This window comes from Ursus maritimus, unplaced genomic scaffold (genome assembly GCF_017311325.1).
Source record: "Ursus maritimus isolate PB19 unplaced genomic scaffold, ASM1731132v1 scaffold_5, whole genome shotgun sequence".
Taxonomy (NCBI): Eukaryota; Metazoa; Chordata; class Mammalia; order Carnivora; family Ursidae; genus Ursus; species Ursus maritimus.
In genome coordinates this window covers 15353129-15367529 of record NW_024426663.1, presented here as the reverse complement: position 1 = coordinate 15367529, position 14401 = coordinate 15353129, and the positions used below count along the sequence as shown (strand labels likewise).

The window sequence follows — 14401 nt, the reverse complement described above, 5'->3', positions numbered from 1 at the left end:
CATTCTAAACTAAAATTCCAAACAGGTGTTTGACGCTAAGGCTGTAACCAAATTATTCCCCCCTATAACCTGCAACTCTGATAAGACTTCCCTCGGAAATATAATGGTTACATAGCCCTCGTATGGCTTTAACAAACCCCTATTTTCTTCTTTCTGCACCATACAATGTGCAGTCTATTTGCACCCATTCAAGACTAAATTACAGATAAAGTTACAGCAAATTTGTTTTCTCAAAAAAGCAGTCAGCCCTAATATCCCTTGAGTAATGAAAGCCTTGTCTTTCATTCAGAACTAGAACTGGCATAATTTTCTCCAAGAAACAAACTCTACTTCCTGCGACAATGGACCTGTTCTTGAAATTCTGAATGGGGTACAGCTCAATTTGCAGGTGTTCGGGTATAAAGGTAAAAGGGCATTTGACCCCCCAACTGGCAATTGTTGCTGTGGTAGGTAACTTCAGTCTCTGAGTTATATCATTCTAGTAGATAAGCTGCCAGGGTTTTCAGCTCTGAATTACAGAGGTAGGCTCAAGTGAATCAATAATTTATACAGATATATCTCCTTCATTCTGATGGTATAAAGATACATACTAACAGCCTGCTGCAGCCACAGAACAAAGCCAGAGAGACATTATTTAAAAAGAAAGACAGAAAAAGAAACCCATTTATCTATGGGAGCAGGAACATTACGTAATAATGACCCAGTGGCTTATTAATTTTATTTTTCAACTGTTTAAACAAATGGTGCGATGAGATAAATAAGCTCTTTGTGAATCTCAATAAGGTGAATGTTAAACTAACATTTAAAACTTTCAGACTGACTTTAAAACAGAGTGATATTTTACATAGCAGTTTGATACAAATCATTTGAAAGATTTCATGCACCTGAGAAGTTTACATTCACTAGCTTAACTAAATCCTTCAAATATTTTATTACTGAATTTCAGTATAAAATTACTTTCTAAAAGATGAGGATCAAATACATTTAAGGACTGTACACTAAGAGTATTGTTAATATAGCCTTATGCTGTTAATCATTACCTGGGGAAAATTACACAGTGTTTTATTCACTAATACTATGACATTTTTATTAACTCATAATCCCTGTGCTAACAGTGGTGCATTAAACAAGTTATATTAAGAGAGCAGCAAATATTAAAAATGCCTATTTAAAATTCTTCAATCATGTTAAAGGGAATCCTCTCACACATGAGCTTCTCTAAAGGAAAGCGGCATCCCAAACAGTGTCATTACAATATAAATTAATAATCAATAGCCCAGAGAGCTTAAACAATATTTCTGTAAGTTCCTGCTGTCTTGTCCTTAAGGATGAAGGGAATCTGTGATCTAAAAACATGATAAAAATCTGTCCTAGCAACTTCAATTATAAATAGTGACTGTTTCTTGACAGATCTGAAAATTTATGTGAGGATAAGATGCATTAGAAGTTGGTCCCTTGCCCATTTTACCTCTTTCCATTCAAGGCTGGACATATCGTCTGGCTCGGACATAAGAACCAAGTGCATTCAGAACTGGTTTAAGAAGACTGGGTGCAAAATTAATTAAGGTGATAGATCCAATGAGAAGGGAGATAGCAATTAGAGGGAATACTCAGGTACCCTATTCTCCTCTTCACAGAGAAATTATCTGTTCCTTTCTTTTCTGAGCCAACTCCTTGGGAAATAGGGCAGATGATAAAAATCTGAAAGAAAATTAAAGCACATGCAGGAGTGAAAAAGAGAGTGCGAGCAAGAGCACGAGAGAGAAGACTGCTGTGGTCTCTACCTCAAATCCTTAAGCCTTTATATGCGATACTCTGGGGCTGCCTACTGTAACCAGTTAACATTTCTGGCCTTCCAAGAAAATATAACTAGTCCCTTAAAGTAGAGAGAAGAAGAAGAAATAATGGAGTGTCCCATTTCTGACAGTCAAGAGGAAAAGGAGAGAAATGTTCCCACACTGATCTCATTAAGATGACGAGAATAATGAGTGTGAATCTTATGTATGAATCTCCTAGTAGATAGAGGAGGGCATAAATGTATCCCACGTTCACTCTTTTATGATGCCTGATATACTACATTTATTCTCAGCTTCATCTGATACTACTGCTGGGGGCTTCTGTTACAATATTACAGCTTTAACTTCAAGTTTTGCCGCTGAAGTCATCGGAGTCAGTCATTCAACACAGCTTTATTGAGTGTGCATGAAAACGGGGAAGATCTGGTAACGGCAACTGAAACGCATCTCAGGCAGAACTGCCTGGATTTATTTCCTGTCACTGGTTCTAGTAATGGATTAAAAATACTGACAAATGGCATTTTTCAGTTTATAATCTATTTTATTTCCCAGTTCCTTACACTTAGGTTAAACATTCTACTCAATGAGAAAGAGAACCCCAGTATTACTAAACATGTCTAAAGATTATTAAATATTCGTGGACGGAGAGTCACGCGTTTTCAGCTAAACACTGATGAGACATTTTTTTCTTGTGATTTATTTCTCTTTCTTCGATGCGATAGAAGATATTTTCAAAGAATAATTTTAAGTTGTATCAGTTTTCAAGACAGATACAAATTCAGAAAGACAACATCGCTCCCAGAAACAAAAACCTATGGTGGGACCGTGCGCCTCCTTCGAGCCTAAATGACCCACAGGCCCTTGTACTTCAGGACTTCAAAGCAGTTCATACAGGAGATTTAATTTGGCTTTCTTCACTCCAATAACTTTAATAGCAATAAATTGGTGCACCAAGCTTACAGCACATAATTTATATAATGAAGGAGGCAACACCCTACAAAATCTAAGAGTATCTCAACATATGCCCAAATTATTATTTTAGTGCTTCTATGACTACTTTGTAAAAGGATAAACTATTTTATTAGATTACTTAATTATAGCTAGAAAAAATTCGATTTATAGAGTTTTGCAGGACATTTAGGAGGAGAGCAATACAGTGAAGTTGGATCACCAATTTTTCCAAAAAATTAAAAATACATACACTATTTTCCTGGCATTTATTTAGTCTAGTGAACATTTGGGCCATGGGCAGCTTCATCTTCGCTACTGTTAAATCAGTATGAATCAATATAGATAGTTTAAACTGTTTAAGTAACTCAGTGAAAATATGGTTGAAACCTGGAAAGTATATTCTCACTTTTGGGACAAAGTAAATTATAATACTTGGAGGCCTCTTGACATTACTTGCCTAAAATGTGCCTCACTTAGACACACAGTGAACCCTAAGAGTTCTTTACTACTGTATACTCATCTCTACAGTGGGTTGGGGAGCTATAGTGTGATGTGACCTCAACTAACAGAAAAGTTCATTAAAACATAAGATAACGCACTTATTAACCTCAGGAAGAATACTATGCAGAGTGAACACAAGTTTACTCTTTCCAATGGCAATGCCAGTCCTCTCAGATCAACATACTGCTTAACAGGAAATACCTAGGATTGGGAGTCCAATTTTATACTCTTAGAATTCTACAGGACAATGTCAGACACTTGGCTTTCCTTAATTAAGGACAATTTGACACATAAACTTCAGGCCAGAGAGGTTGATATTTCTATCTTCCTCTCTTTCTCTCTCTGTCCCTTATATCTTTTCAATGCCACTGTCTTTGAAGCATCCAATCCCAGCAACTGGGGGAGAAAGAGAGTTAGTATCTCGGTAAGTCCCTTTACATTATAGAACTTTCATTTCCTCTACCGTAAAATCGTCTCCAAGCTCCCTTCCGACTGTAATGTTCTATGACTTCATCTGCATCCTTCAAAGCCCATTTACTCTCCACCTTTGTAGGCCCCTTGCCTCTGCCATGGCAGGGCCTCCACGTTGACGGGAGGATTGGGATAGGTGTGTTGCTGGCATCCTGAGCACCAAGCCATGATTGCACAGAATCTACTTCTTACGTGCAGTGTGTCCACTCTCCAGCTAGTACACCCCCAAGGGATTGGCAGGTTTGTTAGTGGCTCTCTGTCATTATTTATGACATTGCTACTGTGGGGAAATGTGTTCTAAAGTCTAAGCAACTGTCTTACAAAACAGACTCTTACATCTTATTTGAAGGTCGGGACCCTATTTGAGAAAAATATTTAGTTTTAAGCACACATCAACTGAGATGTAGGACTTAGAAATTGTGGAAGGAGTCTCATACTCTGAGAATTTTTTAAAAAATGAAAGAAATAGTACGACTGCCAGAGAAGCTAGCAGAACCTAGGTTAAAGGTCTCCTTTATAAATCCCAGCGTCCCGGTTGAGGCATGTAAGAGGCTCTTGCAATGGAAGAGCCAAACTCTATTTAAAATAATTTAAACACAAGCAGAAAAATGTTCAGTATCGCCACCTAGCCAGGAAAAGCGAACTCTGCTATCTGAACGTCTACATTTATAAATTAGTTTTCTCTGAGTAGCAACCACTGCTTTACTAACATGCTTCAAAATGTAACACCTCCTTTATACGGCTTCAGTATAGGAAGTTGTGGGTAATTAATGGACTACTTTTAACATTGGCAATCTATTATTTTATTTTATTTTAAAATTTTTTAAAAAAGATTTTATTCATTTATTTATTTATTTGAGAGAGAGCGAGAGAATAAGCAGGGGGAAGGGGCACAGGGAGAGGGAGAAGGAGGCCCTCGCTGAGCAGGGAGCCCAATGAGGGACTTGATCCCAGGGTCCTGGGATCATGACCTGGGCCGAAGGCAGACACTTAACTGACTTGAGCCACCCAGGCATCCGGCAATCTATTATTTTAAGTTAAATCTAAAAGATTTCTGTAATTGACTAAGGGAAATAATATTTACTTCACCAACATTTTATGACAAAACTGAATGATAGATTTCTTTTTTCAAACACGTAAGCATTGTCTGAAGTCTGCCTGGCAAGAATGCTAACAATGGAAAATGCCCTAGAATTATTTGTGTAGAGCTAAGTGGAATATAAAACATCATATATTTACATATTATTGATAAATTGCAATAGTAAAAGTTTTTGGATTCCTATGGGGAATTAGAAAACTTGACATGCAGAACAGCCAGTAAAACATGTATCTTCACTGTTTTAAATGACTTCTATTTCACAACCTTTTTCCTTCCCTTCCAATGAAGATCTAATAGGTAATCAAGCCTAATGAAGTATGCTTTTATATCTCTGACATAATGATATTCGTTTAAGAATATAAAGATTATCTACTAGTCATAAATACAGGGCAATGTATAGACAAAACCCATCAAACCCTCATAATGATGGAGGTTATATTACTTAGGCCAGAATTAATGTTCACCCCACTTCTCCATGTCAGTGAAGCACAACAAGGCACCCTTGGAATTGGTATAGAGAAGAAAACTTCCATATGGATTTTCATAAGGGGAAAATTCAATTCGTTAATCTCTATGAAGCCAAACAAAATCCTTTCTTTAATTGGACTCCAATGTAGTCAATAATTTTGTATTGAGATCACAAATTATCTTTCTTCAGACTGATTACCTATGGGAATAATTTCTATTGTATGCAAACTACAGAAAATCCAAACTAGACTTCACTACCCAAAGCATGAAAATAAACATAGTTAAGCTCACATTAAACTTCATTTAAAATCATGCATTCTTAATGGGGGCAATATGGCACCCAAGGGGGCAAAAATTGGTTCTTAGGGGAGAATTTTTTTTTTTTAAGATTTTATTTATTTATTTAACAGAGAGAGCCAGCCAGTGAGAGAGGGAGCACAAGCAGGGGGAGTGGGAGAGAAAGAAGCAGGCTCCCAGCGGGAAAGCCTGACGTGGGGCTCGATCCCAGAACTCCAGGATCACGCCCTGGGCCAAAGGCAGACGCTTAACGACTGAGCCACTCAGGAGCCCCCTTAGGGGAGTATTTAAAAAAACTTAGATATTACAGTGATCTGTGACCTTCCAAAACCCAACATGTCCTGAGAAAATCTTATTCCTTAGCATTTGTTTTCTCTCATTTAATGAAAATTTTCTTCTTAGGGCGTTGAACATGGAAAAAAAAACCCACTGAGAATACTGACTCAAGATAAAATAAAAGTCAAGTTTTACCTCCAACATTTCTTTTTCCATTCTTAAAATCAAGGTTGCCTTTCATTTTCACCCAAATATCTATTGACATTTTAATATAATTTACAGCTTTTCTTGCTTTTCTCTGATTTTCTCTTCATTACGTCCCTTTGAGCCAATATCTGATGACTGTTGTGAACTGAGAAATGGTTACTCCTTCATCTTTCCTCTCTTACTGATCTCTAATGTTACCACTTGCCGAGTGTTGGGCCTCTGTTGTCACAGCAAAGGAGAAGGCGCAACGTGGAGTCGTAACTCCCGGACCTACTCTGGCAAGACTGGCTACCAGGCCTATAGCCAACTTTGACTGTAATGGTCAAAGTCGTAAAAGGAGGGCAAGAGAAGGAGCCACAAAAAATAGAAACAACTTTCTTAACAGTGTTCAGGTTGGCTTCTCCTTTGGTAAATTAACTCTAATATATTCATAATTCTAAGGGACATCTTCATGACTAGTCAAAATAGAAAAACGGAACAAAAGAAAGCATTCTACTCCTATTTCTTAATATTGACCTGATACAAGGGGGCATGAAAATATGTGCTGAGTAAACTTACTGACTGCATTTCTGTGATAATTGACAACCTTTCAGAAGAGTTTTTACTTACTTTGCAAAATCTTAGTAAAATAAATTACAGAATTATCTCATTCATTTAAATGTTTTTCTTTGCAAAAACACTTTACATGATAATATTTCACAATAGAATGTGGCTTGCTCTTTCGTCACAAAAAATTTAAATTGAAGCCAGAAGGTAGAAAACTCTTCAGAGGACAAGAACATTGGTTTAGGAATCTGAGGACGAGTAATGATTTCATTATTTTATAATTTTTGATCCTTAAGTCAACTCAGTTATAAAATCTGGACAAAGTAACATATTTGTAAGGGTCTCCTGAGGCTGAAACTACCTGAGAAGTAATGCTTAAAGTGAAGTGGGACAGCAGCCATACAGCCAGAAGGAGACCACACTGAGGCCCTGGTGTCCCCGACTGCCCCAGCGTTCATTACACAAACCATGAAGATTCACAAGAAGGCTAATTCCTGAATTCAATGAGGTATCACAGTTATGTTTGTGATATTTGCAGTTTCTGTTTGAATTATAATATAGTGCAATAGCACTGTACCTGGGAAAAAGTGAAATAGTTTTAATTTTCCCTAAATCATCCATAGAAGAGTACGTCCCAGATTACAGCATTTTACTACTTCCTACCCTACAGGACAGAGGAGGGAGAGTAGAGATAATAGAAAATGTGTTTGTGACATGCTTTAAGAATTAAAGTCTTCTTGTAAATATACAATAAAATTTCAGAAGAATAAGCTTTTCAGAGAGTAGTGGACTCTGTGTCTTGGGTGATTATATCCTCCAAAGAGCAGGAGGCCATTTTGCTGACATCTATGAAAATAGACAACAAAAAAAGGGTGTTGGCACCATTTAAAGAGAACTATGCGCTGATCTGAGGAGGTGCAGCCTTTGTAGACGTAACAACTGAAATACAAAACAAGAAGACGACACATTTAAATAGATCTATAAATTGAGTTGTAGCATCACTCCTTAAGAAGGATGAGAGAAATCTAGTCGAAATGCTTTGTTCCATTAATATCTGACTTGCTACATTTCCTAAGATTCACGGCTGATTTTTAGCCTAGAGCGATCAATCCTAAAACTGAACTCACTTCTTAAATTGTGGTCTTTGAGGGGCTTTTATGCAATTGCAAGAATTTATAGGCAGTGTTTTGTGAAAGGCACCCCTTAGAAAACCTAATTTTTTATAGGCCAATGTTCGAAAATTTTTTTCTTCCTTGGAATTCAAATTAATTTTAGGGAAAAAAATGTAGAGTTTGAGTATCAACTTAAAGTGTCAGTATGTCCATATGAATTGGACACACAATCTATTTACTGAAAAGAAAATTGTAGTACTGGAATCTTCTAAGTGACAATAGTCTTTGACTTTGTAAAAGGAATTTTAGGTCATTTTGGAGGTATACAATCTTCTAAATCAATGAAGTTCTATATAGGCTCTCTTCTCTCCTCACACATTTGTAAAGGAAATATTTAATGTACTTTTAAAATTTGTATAAATTAGACTGGAAGTATTGTTTAGTAAACTTAATAAGTGTTTTCAGAGGAAAGCATAAATGAAGAAGGATGAACAAAAGGAAATTTTGATTTACATAATTTTAGGAAAATGAGAGAACGCAAGGATAGGACCATGAGCTACAGATCATTTTGCTTTAGTACTTGTTTCTTTGATTTTCGAGGGTCCTTCTGTTTTTGTTGTGGCAGAGAAAATAACAACAATTACATCTGGGACATTTCCAGTTTTTCTGCTTAGCACTAAAAAAATAATTGTAGCAACAACAACAACAAAAGCTTCCATAAAAATCATTTGAAAACTGCCATAGACTTGAAGTGTAATTTTGTTGGTGTGGTAATACTGATACCTCTTAAATGTTGAGAATAGGCATTTCTGTTGGAATCTTAGTGTTACCTTTCCTATGTCCAGTACAATCCCCCCACATTGCTCGCTAACATGAATGCTGAGACTGGAACTACATGGAGATGTAGATATGCCTTTGTTTTCACATTGATATTTCTTCTTAAGCAACGTCCCCTTTTTTAGTCCTTGAACGTGAAAGCCACTTAAAATGTCCTTATTGTTTATAATAACTTTTAGAAAAATCCATATGTTGTCTAATAGCAGCAGGCTTTCTCCACAGAAAATACTCGATACGGTATCCTCGTGAGCCTATTGTCCTCAGATCGTTGTATTATATTCCCAACGCCTCTGCAAGTTCAGTTCTTCCTCCCTTGCTTATGCCTCCTCTATTTTTTTTTTTAATCATTTGGCTACACAGAGCTGCCTCGTGTCATTCTTTGCATACATCATCTCTGTTTTTCTCTTTTCCTGCATAATGGCCCAGCTTTTCTGAGAGTAGCTGTTGTCCCGAGTGTGATCCTTTACTAAAATGGGGATTGAATGAAGGTGGAGCACAAATTTTCTGGAAGCAAAGGAAAACCAGGCATTTGAAAAGGACCCAGAAAGGAACGAGTAATGAACCAGAGTGGCCTGGATGAATTGCTGTAGAGGGAATTCTCAGTTTGGACACAAAAGGAACACAGGGATACCAAGGCAGACCTAGGTGGGGGGAGAATCTCCGTAGGAAGCCTGCCTCATAGGCTGGTCAGTACAGAGGGTTGAAGCCAGTAGCCTTCCAGATATGAACAGAAACAAATGTATTTTATGAGTAACAGTTAGGCATTCAAACATGCCCGTTCTGGAACACAACGTACTCTGAGGGGTTGACATCCCTTCATAATTCATGTTCATTGTTCCTCTAAGTAAAATATGTGTCTCCCCGTAGTTATTCTGTTAGGAATTGTACTTTAAAGGCAAGAGGACATTTTTGATAATGCACATCTTAAACTTTTCATTAAACTACCAAATTTAAATTCTACCTTTTTGTGCACTCTGACATTTTTGTCTGGCATTTTCATTAATTTTGCGACATACATAAATGTAGCTGAAATGTTAACTGATCAATACTTTGTCTCTCTCATGTAGCACTAGCGCTCCATTCCCTAAGGACCACACAGCAGAACAGAAATTAAATGTGTAAAATATCAAATGTTACTGTTAAACACAGCGGCACTCACTGTATAACGACAGAAAAGGCTAAAACAATTCCAAATGGACAGATGGTGCCACAAATTATCTACAATCACATTTAAAGATTAAAGTTTGTCCTGTAAAATAATTCTTTGACGCACACTGAAGTGTGTCCTTTTACTGATAGCTCAGTTGTCCAATTATTTTTGTGCTCATTACAGTGAGAAATGACAGTACTGAAGAGAAAGAGAGTGTGCACTCTGGTTTTTTTTCCATGTTGCACCCACTGACGTCCACAAGAACACAAATGTCTGGTCAGGAGCCTGATGAAAATTAGACCCAATTTATGAGACATTTCCACGTCGACAATAGATGATTCCGAAAGACGAGCCGGGCCTTCTGCGCCACATACGTCTGTGTTTGCTCTTAGGCATACAATATTCATAGTAAAATTTAAAAACCTAATTCATAGCACACAATAACAAGGACATTCTCAGGAACATGCTTGCCTATATTTTATCCCTCACCTCCCAGGCCGATTGCAGCTTCTAATCTCGGCAGCCAGCTCTGCATCTTCCCCAGAACACACAGGTAGTGCCAAAGAGGCTGGAGCAGCTCTAACCCTGCGTTTCTTAAGCTTTCCACTTTAATTGACATTGGGACAAAAAATTATTGTTTTTCCATTTTGATTTCATTATTCTACATTTATTTTTGGATAGAAAATTAGCAAAGAAAAATAAAATGGAATAGAAAAAAAAAGGCACTTAAACATAAAGTTTACCGATCTGGGCCTAAAACCAAGCCACATAATGGTACAAATGCATGTGCTCCGTGAAGCAGCTGCATTTATGAAAAAGTGGGCCAAGTGGAACCAATATTATAATAATAGACCCGAGATCCATCAACAGGGAATGATGGGAACAATATGTTTGTAACAATGGGGTGCTGCTCATACTCTCCTCCTAATGGAAAGCAGTTCTTTTCAATACATTGGCCTAAAAAGGCTCTGGTTATGCAATGAGATCTTTGAAATATTTCCTTTTTAAATACATCATTTAATATCTGTAAGATGAATCAAAATCCTACAACAGTATTTTTTTTTCTGAATTATTATGATACTTATATTATAAGGTGCATAATTTAAAAGCTCTTTTAGAAAGAAAATAATATCTGTTGTGTGCGTTGGACAAGGTTCTTTTCTCTGCCTCAGTTTTTTACTCTGTATATCGGGAAAATAATAGTATCTATCTTATAATTACGTCGTTGGGAACATTAAATTCATTTACGCCTGAAAAGCACTTTCATGCTTTAGTGCCTGTAAAACAGCTTCCTGGCACATAAATGCTCAGGAAGTATGAGTTGTTATTATATAGCGGATTATTATATTATTATTAGAGGATTATTATATTATTTTATATTAGTTATCTACATAACATATATATAGCCTCTATATAGCATCTATATAACATAATAATATATTTTTATATATTAGTTATTATATAGAGGATTATTATTTATTATTTAGAGGATTAAATTCATTAGAATTTAAGTGAAATTCGAGGGAAAATTGCTGCAGAGCATTAAGCTATGTCTATCATCATTTAATAACCAGCTTTACTAGAGCAAGGCCTTATTTATCTGGCAGAATTCAAGAAGACTTTCTTCACTTTAGAAAAATTTTCAGACTGATTGACTGGTTTATTGGCTGGTCTATTGATTCAGATAGCCGTTTATATTGGGAGCCTAACAAGTGTGAGATACTCTGCAGGTGATGCTGGAGTACCAGGGTGAAACAAGTAGGGCCCCCTTCTCATGGAATGCCCAGCTCAGGTCTAGATAAATGCAGGTCAGTTTTATTATTTGTTATTTCAATCACATTCAATAGAATGTGATTCAGTGCTTCTATTCAATGAAACAGTTAATATTATCGTTTCTTCTCAAAAGTACTCTTACTACACATTCACGTGCAGCTTGTGAGGCCTCTTTTCTCACTATCCGTGTCTGCAATCCATTTCCTACCTTCGCGGTGGCCTCCCCCTCTTTTTTGCAAGCATCGTGCGGTCAGTTTGTGGTTTGTACGACCAAGGCTGTTGGAAACTAACTACAAACTAAGAGAGATATTATTAACTTTCCTCCCCAGTGAACTTTGGTTCCCTTACAGTGAAACCACTCAAGTATTATCATATACATGTACCGAAGTTTCTCGGACTTTCAGTGCCTGATTTTTTTAATCAGAAGAAAATTGGGAAAAAAAGTCTCTGCCATCTTGAATTCATTTCACATGAGTGACCTCGAGAAGCCAGAGGGAGTTTATGAAGGCTTACACAACATATTGTAATGTTAAAGCATTCGAAATGATGTTCCTGAACAAATAATATAATTACAGAGATTTCTCTGTTTTCAAATTTTGCAAATGGTTGTGGGGAATGACTTTGGAAAGAGTGAATCAAAGATGGCATCATGGCATTTTCAGGAGAATATTACTGTGTCTGTTATAAGGCCCCACAGAACCTGGAAGTAATGGCGTAAAATATACACAGACACTCAGTATCATTTTTTCCTCATTAACATCAAAGTGCCTCTATGATAGCGAAAAATCATAATAAAGTTTGCTTAACAGTACCCCAACGTATTTATTACGTGAAAGCACCAAATAAAAGAATAGTCAAAGAGGCAGATTTTCTTTTCTCAATCTTAATGATGATGGCAATTGCTTTCTTTAAGGAGACAACAACATGTCTATGGGAAGCTGGCCGCCTAACTTTCTGGTAACTTACAACACAAAGGGACATACTCACTCTTTGTTCCATGTGCTCAGACATTAATGAAAGTCCCATACAAGGCCTGAGAGGAGGACAGGGCTCAAAGTGCTAAACAGATGTGCATACACTTGTTTGAATGGTAATACTAAAATGTTGATTTGTTACTATAATTAAGGCTCTTCTTATAAGCCCCCATAATAAAGTCATATTCTGCTAACTTGGAAACTGTTAAGGAAGCATAAGGTACTCATAGTCTAACAAATAGGACAATAAAATAAAGGATTTCGAAAGAAGGACTCCACTTAAACTTCAAACTCAAATCCTGAATAAGCAAAACTAATGTGAGAGCAGAAAATCCCAGCTAAAGCTCAGAGGAAAGTATTCTCTCAGATTTTCGAGCTCTGCAAGCTGGTCTCATCGGCAGTTTTTAAATAACCAAAGTAAAAGGCCACAAGATGAACATTGTTAGAGGACTATTTGGATCTATCAAATTCTCACTTGTGCCTTTTTAAAAACTGAAAATCTCAGAAACAATAAAACGTCTCTTAAATAGGTCACACCCACTTCCAACTGACTCACATATTTGAACAGTACCAACTAGCATCCTGCTGCCAACGATTTTCCTATTTTGAAAAAAAGTCTATAGAACAATAAAATTAAGATGAGGATGGTCGAGATTATTAATTTTTTTTAACACTAAGGCCCTTTCTTGGCTCTGTTATTGGGATTTGGAATTATGCAATATGTAAAATTTTACTTTTTAACTGTCATGGAGAAAATTATATATTGGCTGAGATATCTTGCTTTCCGGAAATCTGAAGGGGGGGAGTGGATGTGTATTCTTGGACTCGGACCTTGAACGATCCATCAGGTTCCTGCCCACGGCAAATCTGTCCAGTCAAGTCTTAAAATAGGAGTTTTTAAAATGGCCACATCAACCTAACTGTTACTATAGCCACAGAAACATGCAGCTATGATTACTGAATTTAATGAATAACAATGTAAGTAATAAAGAATTATCATACCACAAAAGCGGCGAGGCTCCTTGGGGGTGAATCCCAGTCAAAGCAACTATTAATGTAGTATGCAGCATTTACAAGCACCATGACACAACGCTTCATTCTGTTAAAGTTTCTTAGTAGCAGCTGTAAGGAAGATGAGAATATTATCAGCATTTGCAAGACTAAAAACCATCAGATAGAGTACAAAATTCTTCAAGCTTAGTGTGATTTAAAAAGGATTCAGAAAGTTAATAAAGTTGTAAGAATATAACGCAATTTGGCTCACAAGTTAAAGGAAGAGAAGTATCTCTGGAGAGAGTAGAAAGAACTGAATTACAAGAGCAATTTCTTAGCTAAATATATTTTCTTAAATAATATTATTATGTGGGTCGGGCTACCTTTGTTCAAAAGAAAAAAAAAAACTCCAACAGATTAAAAACATTTATATACTCTGAACCTTAAATAAATTTCTTTAACTCTTAAATCTCACTGTGATTTTAAGATTCTTTAAGTGCTTTAACTTCAAGATATTTCAAAGCGAAATGGATAACATGAAATGTTTTCATTTCATGTCTTGGAGGAAAACTTGTCAAGTATTGCTTTATTACAGAAAACAAGATTTTCACGATTTTTGTTGGAATCTCCCTTATTTACTATTAATTTTTCAGTCTCTCTCTCTCAGTCTCTCTCTATCTCTCCTTCTCTAATTCTCTCTCTCTCTCTTCCACAATCAATTTAACCTAGATTTTTCTCATTGCTTTTTCATAATTTTGGAGTTAGGAAAATATTTATGGTAACCAAGTGCTTTATAAAATCTTTCATTAAAAAGGTATATGAGAATTGATACAATTCAAATCTAAGATTTAAAACAAGGCATGACTACAACTATAAACAGAATCGCCCCTATACTAGATGATGGTACAAAAAATATCTAGCTCTGTTAACAATTGGAATAATCTGTCTGC

At 36.4% G+C, this 14401-nt stretch overlaps 1 protein-coding gene across 11 annotated transcripts in view; it reads right to left on the bottom strand.

Moving 5' to 3' along the window:
• MCTP1 (multiple C2 and transmembrane domain containing 1) overlaps positions 1–14401 on the bottom strand; it is a 506242-nt gene that overhangs the window by 137802 nt on the left and 354039 nt on the right. For 10 of the 11 annotated variants that reach the window (XM_040622086.1, XM_040622080.1, XM_040622081.1 and 7 more), the window contains one exon: positions 13461–13580. In XM_040622086.1, coding sequence (XP_040478020.1) covers positions 13461–13580 — 120 coding nt within the window. Of the gene's footprint in view, positions 1–13454; positions 13581–14401 lie in introns of those variants that run through there. The other variant, XM_040622087.1, reaches the window with a different exon arrangement.